General features: G+C 44.5%; 1 protein-coding gene and 1 long non-coding RNA gene across 18 annotated transcripts in view; one reads left to right on the forward strand and one right to left on the reverse strand.

Moving 5' to 3' along the window:
• The window catches only part of LOC128335599 (connector enhancer of kinase suppressor of ras 2-like), a 443,349-nt gene that overhangs the window by 154,371 nt on the left and 273,084 nt on the right, over positions 1 to 15,894 (reverse strand). For all 16 annotated transcript variants that reach the window (XM_053274147.1, XM_053274152.1, XM_053274150.1 and 13 more), the window contains one exon: positions 5,193 to 5,261. In XM_053274147.1, the coding sequence (XP_053130122.1) occupies positions 5,193 to 5,261 (69 nt within the window). The remainder of the gene's footprint in view (positions 1 to 5,192; positions 5,262 to 15,894) is intronic.
• Positions 1 to 15,894, forward strand: part of LOC128335600 (uncharacterized) — a 59,103-nt gene that overhangs the window by 5,620 nt on the left and 37,589 nt on the right. For both annotated transcript variants that reach the window (XR_008311655.1, XR_008311654.1), the window contains exon 3: positions 1,169 to 1,278. This is a non-coding gene — a long non-coding RNA (uncharacterized LOC128335600). The remainder of the gene's footprint in view (positions 1 to 1,168; positions 1,279 to 15,894) is intronic.

Raw genomic sequence — 15,894 nt, forward strand, 5'->3', positions numbered from 1 at the left:
TCCTCGGTCTGGAAGTGTCTGGAAGTACCCTGCATGCATGCGTCTGTCGGTGCTTGCGTGCTTGTGTGCTGATGTGCGCTAGGGATGAGCCCGGACCCGTCCGGAGGCCATTCTGAAGGCCTCCAAACCGGTCCGGACATGAGGGCGGTCTGGCGGTCCGGCACTGGTGTGTGGGGCTCTAAGGGCGGGGGAGGGTGTACTTACCCCTCCCCCCGCCGCATTTCCCCCACCGGTGCGTTCGTTTTGTAAAGCTTTTGGGGCGGCAGGATACCTCCCTGCCACCCCTTCCCCCAGTCGTCGGCAAAAGGCTTCAAAAATCCTTTTGCGTGTGCGCACATCGCGCGTGCACGTCACGTCTCTGTGTCACATGCGTGCGTGCATCGCAGAGACGTGACATGCACGTGCGATATGCGCACGCACAAAAGGCTTTTTGAAGCCTTTTGTCGACGACTGGGGGAAGGGGCGGCAGGAAAGTATCCTGCCGCCCCAAAAGCTTTACAAAATGAACGTGCCGGTGGGGAAAACGTGGCGGGGGTAAAGTACACCCTTCCCCGCCCTTAAAGAGCCCCCCACACCAGTGCTGGACCGCAGCTCCACGGTTCCGTGCACATCCCTAATGTTCGCATGTGCACAGGGTACTTCCAGTCACTTCTGGACCGAGGAGGGAACGGGGCAGCAGGGAGGTACACTGCTGCCCCACCGGATCGGTTTTTAAGAGAGTGCTGGCAGGGAAAATGTGGCGGGGGTGTGTGCACCCTCCCCCACCCTTAAAGGTGTTCCCCCCCACCTTCGAAATGGCCTTTCGAACTGTTCGAACCTGTTCGGAGGCCCGTAAAAGTGCCTCTGAACAGGTCCGTGCACATCCCTAACTGTGGAAGAACCAATGACAGATGTAGGGAACACTCAAGAGAGTGAACCCAGGGAAAGAAGCCATGGTGTGTAATAAAACAGGAAGAGATATTGAAGTAAAGCAGCAAGACATGAAATACAGAAGGTCTGTCTAGGGTTCAAGTGAGTGCAGAAAGGTGAAGGCTGGGTCAATAGGCAGAAGGTCATTAGGCAGAACTCTGGAAATGGAAAAACGCCAGGATCCAAAAACAGCTGAAAGCAAAAGGTTGCCATGCTGAATAAAAACTAATAAAATACAAAACCACCTTGTTTTTGACAGGGCAAGAAATGATGCTTCTCATTAAGGCAAGAAACTTGGACCAACTAGGACTGCAGCCGTCAAGGATCCTGGAGAAGAACTCTATGGCTTGAGATGTACCACTGAGACTGGTGAGAGATGATACCTTATATGAAAGCTGGGAAAGTGCTTTGAGAGAGCGGCTTTGCTTCCCATATTTCTTATCAAATAATACATAATTTTTCAAATCCTGCTTGCCAGAGAGCAGCTATTCTTGTTTCAATCTGCCTTCAGTACTGAAAAGACTATCATCTTCTTTGCAAAGCTGAAGCAGCACCATGGACAGCTCCAAGAGGAGGGAAGGCAGCTTCACTGCTGGATATCCATATCCTTCTTTTCCCACAGGTTCCAGATGCCAGCACATTTATGCAATTTCCTGAATGCAGGAAATAGCACTTTCAGGGAGGTGCCTTGGAAAAATGGAGGGACAAGCTTAAGTTTCTGCGTACTGCAGTCCTGATATGAATTTTCCCCAACCATGAGCTTCTTTTTCAAAGATTTAAAGGAACACATTAGGTCCAGTTGAAGATCTACACCATCTGGTCCTTAAATTAGCAATGTGGTGTGCCATGGGTGTGCAGAGTTTTTCTGGAGCTCCTGCCTGGCACCTCACCTACTTATCTGAGCCCCTTTATTTAAAAACAAAAACAAAAAACTTCAGTGCATTGCCCTCATCTAGCATTTAATCAGGAAGTTAGAATGCATTATTAAAATCCTCTTAAAACCCCAATATTATATGGGGGTCAGCCCTGATATTCATGTGCAATACCATGGGTAGGCAAGAATGAAAAACCCAAGGCACAGAAATGCAATTTAAAGGGGGGGATATTATAAATGAAATAAAAATGTACATGACATTTAAACGGACAAACTTGCATAAAATTAACAGACTACTAGTTTCCTTAGGTAAATGGCTCCCCCCTGCCCCCCCCCCAATGCCTGGTATGATGTTTTGCCTAGGCAACTTCCCAAACTTTCTTGGATTCAATTTTTGGTTTCAAGTCATGTTCAAGGGGTTCACTGTGGGAGGGGGGAAGAATGCCTTACTGCCATGGCCCCCAAACATGTTATAATCTCAGAACAATGAAACTGGAAATGTCTTATTAGCATTGCCAGAAAGGGAAATTGGGATGGAGCCATAACTCAGTGGTAGAATATCTGGCTTGTATCAGAAGGTCCCGGGTTCAATCCCTGGCAGCATCTCCAAGTAGGGCTGGGAAAGACTCCTGCCTGAAATCTTGGACAGTTGCTGCCAGTCAGTGTAGTCAATGAGCTAGGTGAACCAAGGGTCTGATTTGCTATAAGGCAGCTTCTTATGTGAAGGTTCTTTAGCCAAGGAGAGAAGGAACTGAAAAACTAGCCAATCATACATGGATAGGCAAATGAGGTTTTCAGACTTATGTTGATGAAGGCAGAAGTCACTTCATCTTGTAATTTCTACATGACTCCACATTCCAGCCCCTTTGTTTAAGACATACTTCCTACATAGGAAATTGAACATACTCTGGTGCCAGAAGACAACCTGTTAGTCTTCTGATGGGGTGGGGTGGGGCAGGGAGCTCTGGGGCTTTAGAATAGATAAGACAGAGCTGGTCTAATAAGGCAGCAAGAGCAATTGAGAGATCACTGGCACCTTAAATACTAGGAACATAGGAAACTGCCATATTCTGAGTCAGACCATTGGTCTATCTAGCTCAGTACTTTCTTCACAGACTGGCAGCGTCTTCTCCAAGGTTGCAGGCAGGAGTCGCACTCATCCCGATCTTGGAGAAGCCAGAGAAGGAACTTGAAACCTTCTGCTCTTCCCAGAGCAGCTCCATTCCCTGAGGGGAATATCTTACAGTGCTCACACTTCTAGTCTCCCATTCATATGCAACCAGGGCAGACCCTGCTTAGCTAAAGGGACAAGTCATGCTTGCTACCACAAGACCAGCTCTCCTCCCCAGAAATACTGTTCTGGCACAGGTTTTCATGAAGTAGACTTTGGCTCATAAAAAAACAATGCCATGATAATTCTGTTAGATTAAGGACTTCTGGCTGTTTTCACCCTTTGTATATGATCCTTATGAAAAAAGGTTATTTGAGAGGGGGGGAGGGGGGAGGGAGGGAGAAGTACATTCATTTTTTTTTTTAAATTGACTGCTCATTTGAAATAAACCCTTGGTTTGGAGAGGATATTAAATGCAATTCAACGAGTTGATACATGATCACAGTTGTACTGCTTAAAATTAGCCAGTATTTATGATGAAAACTAGAACCTGTTGCAATTTGAATGATGCTCCTAGTTTGCCAGTTTGAACAGAATGAAAATGGTCTGAATCCACCAGAAAGAGAGAGGAAACAAAAATCTCATTACCAAACAGGATGAAAAAGATCTGTTAATGTTGGGTAAAAGTTGCCAGTTACGGATGGGTATGCCATCTCTCTGAAATGGCTGCAAGTATTCCAGTTTACAATTAGTGCATTTCTTCCATAGTTATGGTGATTTAATTAGTGGAGCTGCTCTTGGACTCTTGAAACTGATGTTGAACAGAAGGCTTTGATATTTCTTCAGACTGTTCCTACCTACTAAAATTAGTATTTGTGTAACTAATTAGAAATGTGTGTGTTGAATGATTCCTTAATTAAGAGGGCAGCACTGTTTGAAAGCAAAATTAAAGTTGCTTGGTCAAAAATTTAAAAAAGCCATTCCAAAGATGAGATTCCAACAGCAACATGGGTGGACTTCCCAGCATGCATTTGGTTCTGGCATGATTCAAAGATGTTTTAAAAATTAATTTGAGGTGCTTTAAAAAGGTATTTTCTTAATTATTTGATTTCTAGCCTTCTATATCCCTAGGGCTGAGGGATAGCTAGAATCTAAAAAGTACACACAAAGATTCTGCATAGGAATCAGACTAATATAGCATGTGTTCCACACCTCACGTCCATACATCCATACATGGGTATGGTGAAAACATATGCAAACAGTAAGGCAAAATGGCTTAGAGATCCATTTGGCCCCACTGTTTGCAGTGTAATATAAACTGGAGGGGCACAGAAGGGGCAAAGTGCATTTCTATGTCTATCTATAGATAGACAGACAGAAGAATTTCAAGTGTGCTTTTCCTTCAAGTTATCACATGGGTACACCAATGAGGAATGGAGGCCAGTGGCAGCTAGTGTGGGTGCTGTGGGGGGAGGCACCTGTAAGTGTAAATTAGTAGGTGCTTCCCTCTGCCATTCAGCTGGCCTCTCTGCACATGTGTGGAGGACATTTGCTGAACATGCAAATGGCCTCCACCAGCTGAGTGGTGGAGACGATCTTCCGCCACAGTGGGTGCTGGGCGGTGCGCCATTGCTAGGGAGAGCTTTCAGGTGCTGCGGTATGGGAGGTAAGCACCTACTAATTTACACTTAAAGGTGCCACCCACCTGGAGCACCCGCACCAGCCACCACTGATGAGGGCTACTTGTCATGCCTTCACTGTCCCTCTGGGGCCACCTATGCTGATGGTGGGTTCTAGTCCACAGAAGCTCATGTTATAATAGATAGGATCATCTTTAAGGTGCCAGGAAGCTCTTCATTGTTTCTCTCAACCGTGTATAAAATACTTGGCTATCCTCTGCTTATGGAAATATTCATGATGAACCAAGATGTGGTCTGAAGGCACATGATGCAGCAACCTTGCTGAAGTTGAGCAGGTCTGGTCTAGCCAGTCCCAACTCACTGAGCAACCTCCTGCAAACTATCCTATGACCCTTCTGTTATGGAAGAAAGATGAGATACAACTCAAGGAGTGTTATATGGTTTTCAGGACATCTCTCACTGACTAGGAACTGAATACTAGACCAGACCTGCTCAGCAAGATAGCTGCATCATGTACCTTCAGATCACAACTTGGTCTGAGTTCACTGACATTTTGTTGAGACATGTAATAAACAAACATTTGCAATCAGCTGGGTAGTCTCCATGAGTGAGAACCTTTATACAGGAGTCATATATGGCCAGTCTGAAAAGTACTCACCACAGTTTGGTGATTGACCTGGATCACTTCATCCCCAGCATGGATTTTCTTGCACTGGTCTGCTGGAGACTAAAGGCAAGAAATAGGAGGGGGAAAGCAAATTTGGCAATATGAAATACCAAAACTGCTGTCTTTCAGGCTTTGTGACTGTAGTATTAGACATCTATGATCCTCAAACATTTGTCCTCATTTTGTCTGAATACAAAGATAAGATGTCATTGTTCATGATATGATACTCTCTGTTCATCATCATCATTATTTATTAAATGTATACCCACTTTTCCACATTTGCACTCAAAGCAGTGTACAGGAAGAAATAGTGGCCGACATGACAGGTGGTTCTCCTTTAATGTTAGGTACCCACAGGGGCCGTAGTGCAACTTGAAAGGCAGCCCTGATGGTGTGGTGCAACAGGGCTGCTGCACAATGACTTAACATCACTTCAGGGCAGCAGTGCTGTTCCACTGAAATGGAAGAAGTGCTATGCTGCTGCCTAGAAAGGGTTTTATGTCATTCCACAGTGGCCCTGCTGTGCTGCACCAGCAGGACTCTTATGTCGACGGAGGGCTGACTGTCATGTCATCCAATATGCTCAAAGAACTTAGTACACTTCCTATCTGTACACTACATTTGGGTGAGCCTGAACCCAGATTCATGTTAACGACCGACGCATATACAGTCATTCACATAAACAATGTACACATATGCAGATATCTGTATGCATGTGCAATATAATGTCTGAATAGGGCTAGAGATGGAAGTTGTCACTTAATGGAGCAGTCATCACTTGACGAACATGAATGTGTGAACTCATCCTTGGTCCTTTTCCAGCACAAGCTGTAAAGGCTCAGGGTGGTCTCTTTTCATCTTTTCCCATATTCCCTTTTTTCTGTCTCTTGACTTTGACCCAGCTTTTTCTGTTATCTTTTTCAATTACATCTTGGCTGGGGTCAATTATTCCTTCAAAAGAGAAGCCAAATCAATTGGTTAAAGTAGTAGGAATGAAATGTCTTTGATGTTGCTTTTATTTCATTGCACATTTTGTACAGAAACAAAGCAGCAAGCTGTGGCTATGTCCCACTTCCTTAAGTTGGCTGAGCAGCAGCCCCAAAGATGGGAAGATTAGCCTTTAAAAGATTTATGGTTTTCATTTGGTCAACTGACAAATTTCTCATTAAAATTTTTATAAGCTCTTTAGCAAGAGATGCTTCTTTTTCTCCACTCTCCACTGCCCACAGCCCCCCTTTTGCCTCTAATAAAGTATTTTGTCTTCTGTAGCAAACACTCTGGGCAAAAAAATCTGTAATACAATAGTGTACAATTGATTTTGGCTATAATCCACTGCCGATTTCTGCATCTAGAAGGCACCATACAATATATTTAAGCAGCAGAAAGTGTTTGACTAAAGAAGACACTTTGAGAAACCAAGGGAATTTTATTGTACTTGTCAGAAACCAGAAGGCCCAGGAAGGTAGTGTACACACAGGCTAAGAACAAAATGAAAAGCCTTAAAAAGGCAGTTCAGAAAAGCTCCAAAAGCCAAACCCACCCCAAAGTGACAAAGAATAAAAGTGACAAAAACCAGCATCTCTTCAGAAGGCCACAGGGAACACCACATAACATATTCGTTATTCAAACTAACAAAGGAGTGCCGGTTTGGATGAGAGGAGACGGCTTTGTATGTCCACATTTCAATTAAAGCTGTGGCCCAAAGCATGAAGAAGAATTAAATGTGGAAGGGGGGAAAGGGTTGTGAAGAAATTTGAATTTCTTCACAGGAAGGAGGCATGCAAAACAGATTCCCATATGACAAAAAGAATCCAGCACAGAATCCAGCAACCTGTCTCAAAATAGGGCAATACTTTTAAATGGGAGGGAACTGATGGATTTCTTTCTAAAATCTGACATGGACAATTTTTCAGGCAAATGTCTTTTGAAAAAGAGAGACACATTTGTCCTTCATCTGGTTGGTAGATGCCAGATTTTAGGAACATATATATCATTTTCCCCCATATCTTCAGGTTATACTCTTTTGGGGGCATAGTTTCTGAACAACAATAGCTAGGGCTGTGTGTTGAGCCTGGGCAAGTTATTGAGTGTATTTAGTATAGGAACATGGGAACATAGGAAACTGCCATATACTGAGTCAGACCATTGGTCTATCTAGCTCAGTACTGTCTTTACAGACTGGCAGCGGCTTCTCCAAGGTTGCAGGCAGGAATCTCTCTCAGCCCTATCATTGTCATGCTTGCTACCACAAGACCAGCTCTCCTCTCCTTGTTGGTACATCACCCCAAACTCTAGTCTCTGGGCACTTTACAACCACTCAGTATCTCAGGTTGCCCTGAGGTACTAGTACCGCTGGCTTGAGATACTGTACAAGCTCTCGGCCTCTTGAACTGCCTTGTATCCAGCTCACCTTTGTCACCATCCTCACAGTGAGCTGTCCATGGTCCTATCCACTCTTACCACGTTTGGCCAGTATGCTACGCAGCCTAAAACAAGATAATGAGCTGCCTTTTAGCTTTTGGGATGTGCCAGATTGCATTGGCTCTGTCTTGGCTTACTTGACTGAATATTCCGTCTAGGTTAGAGTTGTTTGTACTCACTTTTGACTCACAAAAGGATGATTCACAGAGGCCAGCTTTGAAACCCAGGTTTTAGCCTGGGTTAATGGCAGCAATGCACCATTAGCCCAGGCTCCAAGATCGTGTGTTTCCTTGGGCCCAATCCCAGAGGTCCCCCCAGTGCATAGCGTTCAGCGCACGGCGCGTTGCAGGACACCTGGATACATCATCCAGGCCCCCAGAGCTCCGTGCTGCCTAGTGCAGAGGCGGGTTGTCTGGGAGCACGGTTCACACTCCCAGCAATGATAGATGGATCATCTGGGGGAGGTAAGCTTCATGCAGCCTTCCTCCCATTTTCCTGCCTGGTCCTATGTTAGAGCAGTGTTTAAATTGTGTGTGAGGGCTGTTCAGATTATTCATTCGCCTCAAAATTATGTCAACGGGAATGATACACCAGGTACAAGAGTATGTATGCTCCTATCCTTGATTGTGAGTTGGGTGAGGCCAGTTGGACATATCATTTGAACTGGCCCATTGTGTTCGAAGTGATGTGAGGCAATCGGTGGTGTTTTCTCCTTGCTGGTTCATTCACACATACAGATCTCTCCCTCCCTCCCTCCCTCCCTCCCTGTTGACTCCTCCAACTGCGGTGAATTAATGGAAACCTACAGAAACAGCAGTGGAAGGCAACAATATACCTATTTTCTTTCAAGTCCCTTCTTGTATTACATAGATTTTAATCCCCTAAAACTCCAACTCTGTCAGCGTTCGGCTTCTGTCTAGCCTCCCTCTTTTTCAACCCAGTTTATTATCTCTGAGCACATTACAATATAATGAAGAGAGTAAGTGGCTGCTGGCACCTTTTTACTTTTAGAAGCTGGAGATAAAATTATGAACTTGGCACAAAGGCTATTTTTGCTCCAGAATTTATCAGAAATGCTTCTATTCGATGCTGAAAACAGAGTACCACTTTTATGCTGCCATAAACAAGCACACAGAAGAATGCTGCTTCTTGCTTGCTGCTGAAATGGCCACTTCAGTTGCTCCTGTGTGCTTCACAGTTGTATCTTATGTATATCCAAACAAAACCCATTGGAGAATTTCACTGAGCACAGGCAAAAGAGAAAAGAGCAGACTGTACAATGTACCTCATCTGCTGAAGAGGTACAGAATGAAGCCAGAGTATGATCTACCCAACCCAACCTGGGAGAAGAGTTACCCCTGAATTTTGCTTAAGGTGTGTTTTGATGTGGAGGATCTTCCTTGAGTGAACTATTTGAGCAAAATACTAGAGAATTCTCTCAGGTGTGATCCACATACACACACTCTCCATTCTCCATTCTTGTGTGGAGGTTTGCTGGCAGACCACCAGATCCTCCCACAGACCCAAGGCCCTTCCCAGAGACATTGGGGCTGATATTTCAGCATCATGCAAGTGTGTGGCTACTGCGTGAGTAGCAATGCCTGATGCAGGCTGCTTATCTAGTGGCTTGTGCTAAGCACTGTGCTGCCTAGAGATGTGCAAATCATTTTGAGTCAAATCAATTCGAGCTCAAATCAGAGAGATTAAAGTGATTTGAACTCAAATCAAATCACCCCTAGAATAAAGGGACTGATTTGTATTTGAATCAAATCGACCCTGATTCAAGCTCAAATCGATTTGAGCCATTTTGAGTCCAATTTTGTTTCCCCCCCTTGCTGACTGGCTTTCTGGAACTGGCTTCTGATTGCCTTGAGATCTCCTTGCTTGTTATAATTCAAATCAAGTATTGTCATGGGCAACTGTGTCCCCATTGGCTGGGGGAGGGGGAATGGGGGGAGGCCAAAGGAGGACTCCCCACTTTCTTTCCTTAAAAAAAATTGTACCAGCAGCCCCCAGTGGCTTTCACTGGGTGCTGCTTGTTTGATCTTTATCTTTTTTCTTATGTTGATTTTTTTCTCTTTGCCTGTAGCCAGCCCCCAGGGGCTTTAATAACTGGGGTGCAATGCTGATTTTTTTTGCTTGTGTGTTTTTTTTTAGCCCCAAGCTTCACCTCTTTGTGGCTGTTGCTGTGTGCCTGGATTGGACTGGTGGTTCTCTCTCTGTGTGTGTGTGTGTGTGTTTTGCAGGCTGGTCTGTTCTCTCTGGTACCTAGCCTACAACTGTCAGGCTCTCTCTGGTTCCCCCTTTTCTCAGTTTTGTTTGTTTGTTTTGATTGATTGTTTGGGTGGGTGGTTGCCTGTTTGGTGCCCACCTGCCCTCCCCCCAGTGTCTTGTCGGTCCAAGAGTGCCTCCAAGAGCAACACCTGGCAGACTCCAGCTGAAGATGCCAGAAGCCCCCAGCCGAAGATGCTGGATAGGTGAGCACTACCCCACCCCCACCTCAGTAAGAGCCAGCATGGTGTAGTGGTTAGAGTGCTGGACAAGGACCGGGGTGACCCAAGTTCAAATCCCCATTCAGCCATGATACTCGCTGGGTGACTCTGGGCCAGTCACTTCTCTCTCAGCCTAGCCTACTTCACAGGGTTGTTAGATTTCTTTAAATAGGCCCTACTTTGGGGAAGGAATTAGGTGGGTAGTGGCAGTACTGTAGGACAGGAGGGGTGGGCTTGAGTGAAAGAGGCCACAGTAATCCCCTGCCTTTGCTTTCCCTTCCCTTAGACTTTCCCATGGCCAAATCACTGATATCTATTTGAGTTGATTCGTCGAGACAATGGCAATGACCACGGTTGGGTGAATCGATTCGAGTATTTTGCTATTTGATTCAAGCTCGAATCAAATTCCAAAATACAATCCGTGCACATCTCTAATGCTGCCTACCTACACAGCAGTCACAGATTTGAACACTGCTGATGTCGCACCCTCATTCTACGGCTTCATGAAACCTCCAGGAAGGGTGTCACGTCCTCTTCCCTATGCAGCTGGTAAACTACAAATGAACCTGTGCTTGTGGTTCTCCCTGGTGTCACAGCACAGTGATTTCCCAGCAGTAGTCCAAGAATCTACAGACATGCAGGGTAGTTCCAGTTCTGGGCTCCTCAAGCTGCATGACACAAGCACCAAAGAGCTGTGAAGGCGTGACTGAGCTTTCTTCCTTTGAGTCTACTGGGGACTTCCTTTGAGCTCGTAGATGTTCTATTTTTCTGTTGTCACCACCAAACAGGTTCTGCCCAAGCACACGACATCAACTCATTTCAGGTTGGCAGGGATTCCCAGCTGCTGATCTCCAGCAACACATCATGTGACTTAGAGTGCAGCCCAGCCCTCCCTCCGTTTCCACCCCCCTCTCCTCAGTCTCCCTCAGAATGATGGGCTGGTAGGGCCAGACCTTTCCTGCCAGCATTTTCCATTAGCCTGACAAAAACTGCCTTTGCCTCAGTGCCTGGGATTATATTTCAGCAGAGCATTAAAACTTCACCTAGGTAAGCAGAAGTGCAATGCACTCCATCCAAGAACAGAGGTGATGTGCCAAGTCCTAGAAGATACAGCTCACACAGACTCACCCATCCTTCTGTCTGCATCCCAGCATCATCTTATATGGATTTTATGTGGGTTTTCCATTTGAAATGCACCAGGAGATATAGAGTGGTTCCATAAGAATTCTTAGAAAGAAAGAAAAAGCCTCCACACTTCATTGTGACAGTAAGAATTTGTTTAGTGCTTTAGAATGCTCAAAGCAATTCACATATGATAAATCACTGCAGTCCTTACAACCACGTATGAGCTCAGTTCTATATTATAATCCTCCCCATGTGGCATATGAGACCTGAGAGGCTTGCCTCAGGTCACACTGTGAGTTCATGACGGATTTGAACTTGGAACATTCTTCTTGATTCGCAGTTCAGCCTCTAACCACTACACTGCACTCACTGCCTTATCTCCCATCTACTCATCCAGATGTGATTCTTCAGGATATTTCATTTTAAAGGCATTTGAAAACAACAGCAGAGCTGCGCGGATAATATCAGACCAGGAGCAGATCTTATCTATGGGCAAAATGGGCAGAGCTCAGCTTAAATTTCTCACTCAGCCATGTGGTCTCTGCCTCCATTATGTGTGCCTACTGCTTCCCTCTGTTGTTCCCTCCTGCTCTTGCCTGCAACCTGCTGCTGCTTAAAGAGTTGTGAAGGTGGCGATGGTAGCACAGAACAAATGAAAAGCTCCAGATCTTTTAAAATATTCATATTAATAAGGCAGGAGCCAATAAGCATGCTCACTTTTGTTTTTGCAAAGTGGGCAGTCCTAGAACCACCCTATAAACCAATCGGAGAGGGACTAGGATGTCCTAGAGTCACCCAGTGCATTTCATGGCTGAATGGGGATTTGAACTTGGATTCCCCCAGTCTAGTCCAGCACACTAACCAGGTTTTGTTGTTGATTAGCAGTATTCATTTTTTAAATAATCAGGCAGACAGAGCTGCCCTAGTGATTTCAGAATACATTGACTCTCCAGTCCAAAGAAGTAGCCTTTTGTAGCTGGTCTGTGTTTTACTAGTGGGTTATACAGTTCTTTTCCTGTGTGTGTATGCTTGTGTTTTAATCCTGCCATGTTAGATACAAATCTACACACTACTGTAGACCTGTTAAGCACTTTAAAGCACATGATGTTGTCCATATTTCTCTGTATCCCTGCAGATGAGCAATTGAGATTTGTGTGCTTGTGTGTGTGTTTGTATTTTGATCCCACTCCTTAGCTACACATTAGCATTTTGCCAGTTATTGCTAAGGTGTCCACCCAGTTCTGGCTCCACCTTTGCAGCTGCCCACAAATGGCTCCACCTCTCACTACCTGTGGCTCTACCCATCACCTGCCCTGCCTAGCAACACCCCCACCCCCCAGTCCCAGGAACCACCAACCGCCACTGCATCAGACCAAAAAGTCCACCAAGTCCAATGATCTATATCCATGGCTAGTGGAAACAGAATCAATTATACAAAATTGGCCAACCTATGCCAATGAGTGTAACTCGCATCATTTATTCAGGTGACAACATTTGTCTGTTCTCAGCCTCAGCATGGAACTTGTTTCCTTGGCATAAGCTGGGGGTGGGGGATGGTTTAGCAAAAATAAAAAAAGAGTGGACGCAGCCCAGTATGCTGTCAATTAGCAGCTTTTAAGATCCATCCACATTAGAGTCCATTAGAGTCCATCAGTTGCCAGCCACCCTGCGGCTGACACAAAGAGAGGGGGAGACAGCAAAGACCCTCGCTGCGGAGAGCATTGCATGGCTCCATCCTCTCTGATTCCTCAAGCAGCAGAAAGTTTTTACAGGGTCAACTCCCCTACAAGGAGAGAGCACTGGAGAGACCTTAATGGTGTTCTTGCAACAGCTTTTTGTTTGCATGTTGAGCAGACAGACACCCAGTCCTTAGGACGTGGCCTTTCAATCAGCATCAGTTCCTCAAAAGCAAACAGCATGCAGTCCTATCAAGACTACTTCTTGCCAACTAACTGCAGGCACGGATTTCTTTGCTGGCTCCAAATTGCTCCCTTCAGCCCTCACCCAGACAAGCTTTCACTCACACGCTTTTATTGGGATGTTTGTCTCTTTTTAAGCCAGAAGAGAGTTCCTTTAGTTAATTCCAGAGGAGGGGAGGGGAGGAAGAAGCTAGTTCTCATGATCACAACAAGCAATCGGGAGATTCCCATGGTGTGCACACCAGTATTCTCAGATGTTGTTGACTACAACTTCCAGCATCCCCAGCTGCAATAGCCTTTGCTTGGAGATTATGGGACATGTAGTCAACAACATCTGGGACACTGGTGCACACACTCCCAATTTCTGACTGTTAGAACATGGAAATTTTTGTCAATGTTAGACCCCTGCTAACTTGGCAAAGAGGCACCTTTTAATGTGGTGATTCTCTTTATATAGCAGACGGAGAGTAACTGGCACTATCCACCCCCAGCACAGTACCTCCTAGATTGTGAGCCCTTTGGGGACAGGGTTCCATTTTATTTGTTATTTCTCTGTGTAAACCGCCCATAGCCATTTTTGGAAGGGTGGTATAGAAATCAAATTAATAATAATAATGATGATGATGATGATGATGATGATGATGATGTAAATTGGCACTGACGGGCAATGGAGATCTTCCTCTCTTGATCAAATCCCAGATTACTGATCTCTGTTACATGTTGGGTTGGCATGATGCCAGCCCCACATTGACAAAGGTTCTTACCACTGGAAATCAGGAGCATGCATGCCACAGGAATCTCCTGATTCCCTTCCTACCAGGCTTGTTGTGATCATGAGAACCAGCAGAAAGAAAGAAAGAAAGAAAGAAAGAAAGAAAGAAAGAAAGAAAGAAAGAAAGAAAGCATGATCTGGTTTGTAGGGATACCAAACTGTGATTGTTATGAAGAGAAGTAAATATCAGAATAAGATTAGTGTATGTGCTTTGTTGCTGAATTAAAAATGATTGTAATAATTTGTTCTATATAGATTTTAGAAACATCTGTGAAGACAATATAATCATTCAATCATCCGTCTTCCACTTTCTGACAATCAGAAACACAGAAGTAATGACAATTGTTTTGAAGACCTTGCTATTTAAAGCTGTGATTCAGCTTCATTTCTCATAAGTATATTCATTTACAGAGACAACATCATGTCTTTTTATAATCAAAGTGATCTAATGTAAGTTACCCAGAAATAACTGAGCTTCTCTTGGCATCAGCACATAGTGGACCACAAATGAAATTCCTTCTCCCTTTGCAATACTCTGAAAGCAGTTTATTAGCCCGTTTAATAAAATATTTAAATCTCCAACTAGATGAATGTTAAGACATGCCAGTCTTAAAACATTGATGCTGCTATAATGGTGGCAAATGACGCGACAGTGCAAATGCTGGCTAAATTGATATCTATGATCATGCTGGATAATTTGTGAAACTGGAGAGAAAATTGCTTGAAGCAGCCTTGCAAACCATTTTGAAATGTGAGTCTACTACTATGCCACCTTGATGCTGCTGCCAGTTCAGCCTGCCTGCCAACAACAAAGGGTCCCAGGTCTGGCCCCAAATCTACATGGAAGGGCCCTCTTGTTTCTCACACCAGAAAGCAAGCCTGACCCAAGCTGGAAGCTTTTACAGAAAGTTACAATTTATCAAGTGACCTGCTCTGGCTTATTGCTGTGCAACAGGTTTATTTGCTACCTGGCATAAGTCCCCTTTAAGGAATTTGGCTTAACACATTTTAAAATGGCTCTGAGCACTAGAGAGGATAATCTGCACTGGCAGGGGAGACTGCATGCTTGAACTAAATGGACTTTTCCATCTCTGTTTAGTGCTGTTGTGTAGCTTAGTGCTCAATTATATATGACTATAAGTCCATTAAATTTCCTAGACCCAAATATGCTTAATTAAGCCAGAGCCCTTCACATGGAACTTCATAATGATCAAAATAAGGTTATATGTTTGAAATGGGGAAAAATAAAATAGACTAAAGTGAAGAGAAGCAGACATAACTTCTAAACTTCTCAATTAAAATTGAATTTAATACTCCATTCATGTCAACCAAGGTCTAGCTCAGGGGCGTATCTAGGGGTAGGGCAGGCAGGGGACGTGCCCTGGGCGCCACTTGAAGGGGGGCGCCATTTTGTAAAATTATTATTTTTTTTAAAATGGCTGCCAAAAACAAAATGACCACCGTGCATGCTCAAATGGCCTCTGTGAGGCCCTAGGTCATGCCAGACCTTGCAGAGGCCATTTGAGCATGTGCGGTGGCCATTTTGTTTTCAGTGGCCATTTAAAAAAAAAAGATTTTTAAAAATGGCCACCGCACATGCTTAAATGGTCCCTGCGAGGCCCTAGAGGCCAGTGGGGGGAGGAGGAACTTTTGCAAACCCCCCCAGCCTTTAGGAAGCCCCCCAAAGGGGCTACAGGTAAAAAAATAATAATATATAATATAAGTCACTGTACACACATTCAGATTGTCACTATGTACAGAGAATCAGGGCTTGTGAATACTGAGCTGATGCTTATGAGCTAGGATTGTATTCATTTGCTCTTACTTTGCTTCTTGTGATAAGTGAGTTAAATGTGATGTCTTGCTAATATGGCTATTAATGGTGAATTTGTCTTTGAATCAGTGTGAAATCCTTAATATTAAGACCCACTGGCAGTTTCTTGCTCTCTTTCTCTCATTTTAAC

The sequence above is a fragment of the Hemicordylus capensis genome, chromosome 11 (genome assembly GCF_027244095.1).
Source record: "Hemicordylus capensis ecotype Gifberg chromosome 11, rHemCap1.1.pri, whole genome shotgun sequence".
NCBI classification, from domain to species: Eukaryota; Metazoa; Chordata; class Lepidosauria; order Squamata; family Cordylidae; genus Hemicordylus; species Hemicordylus capensis.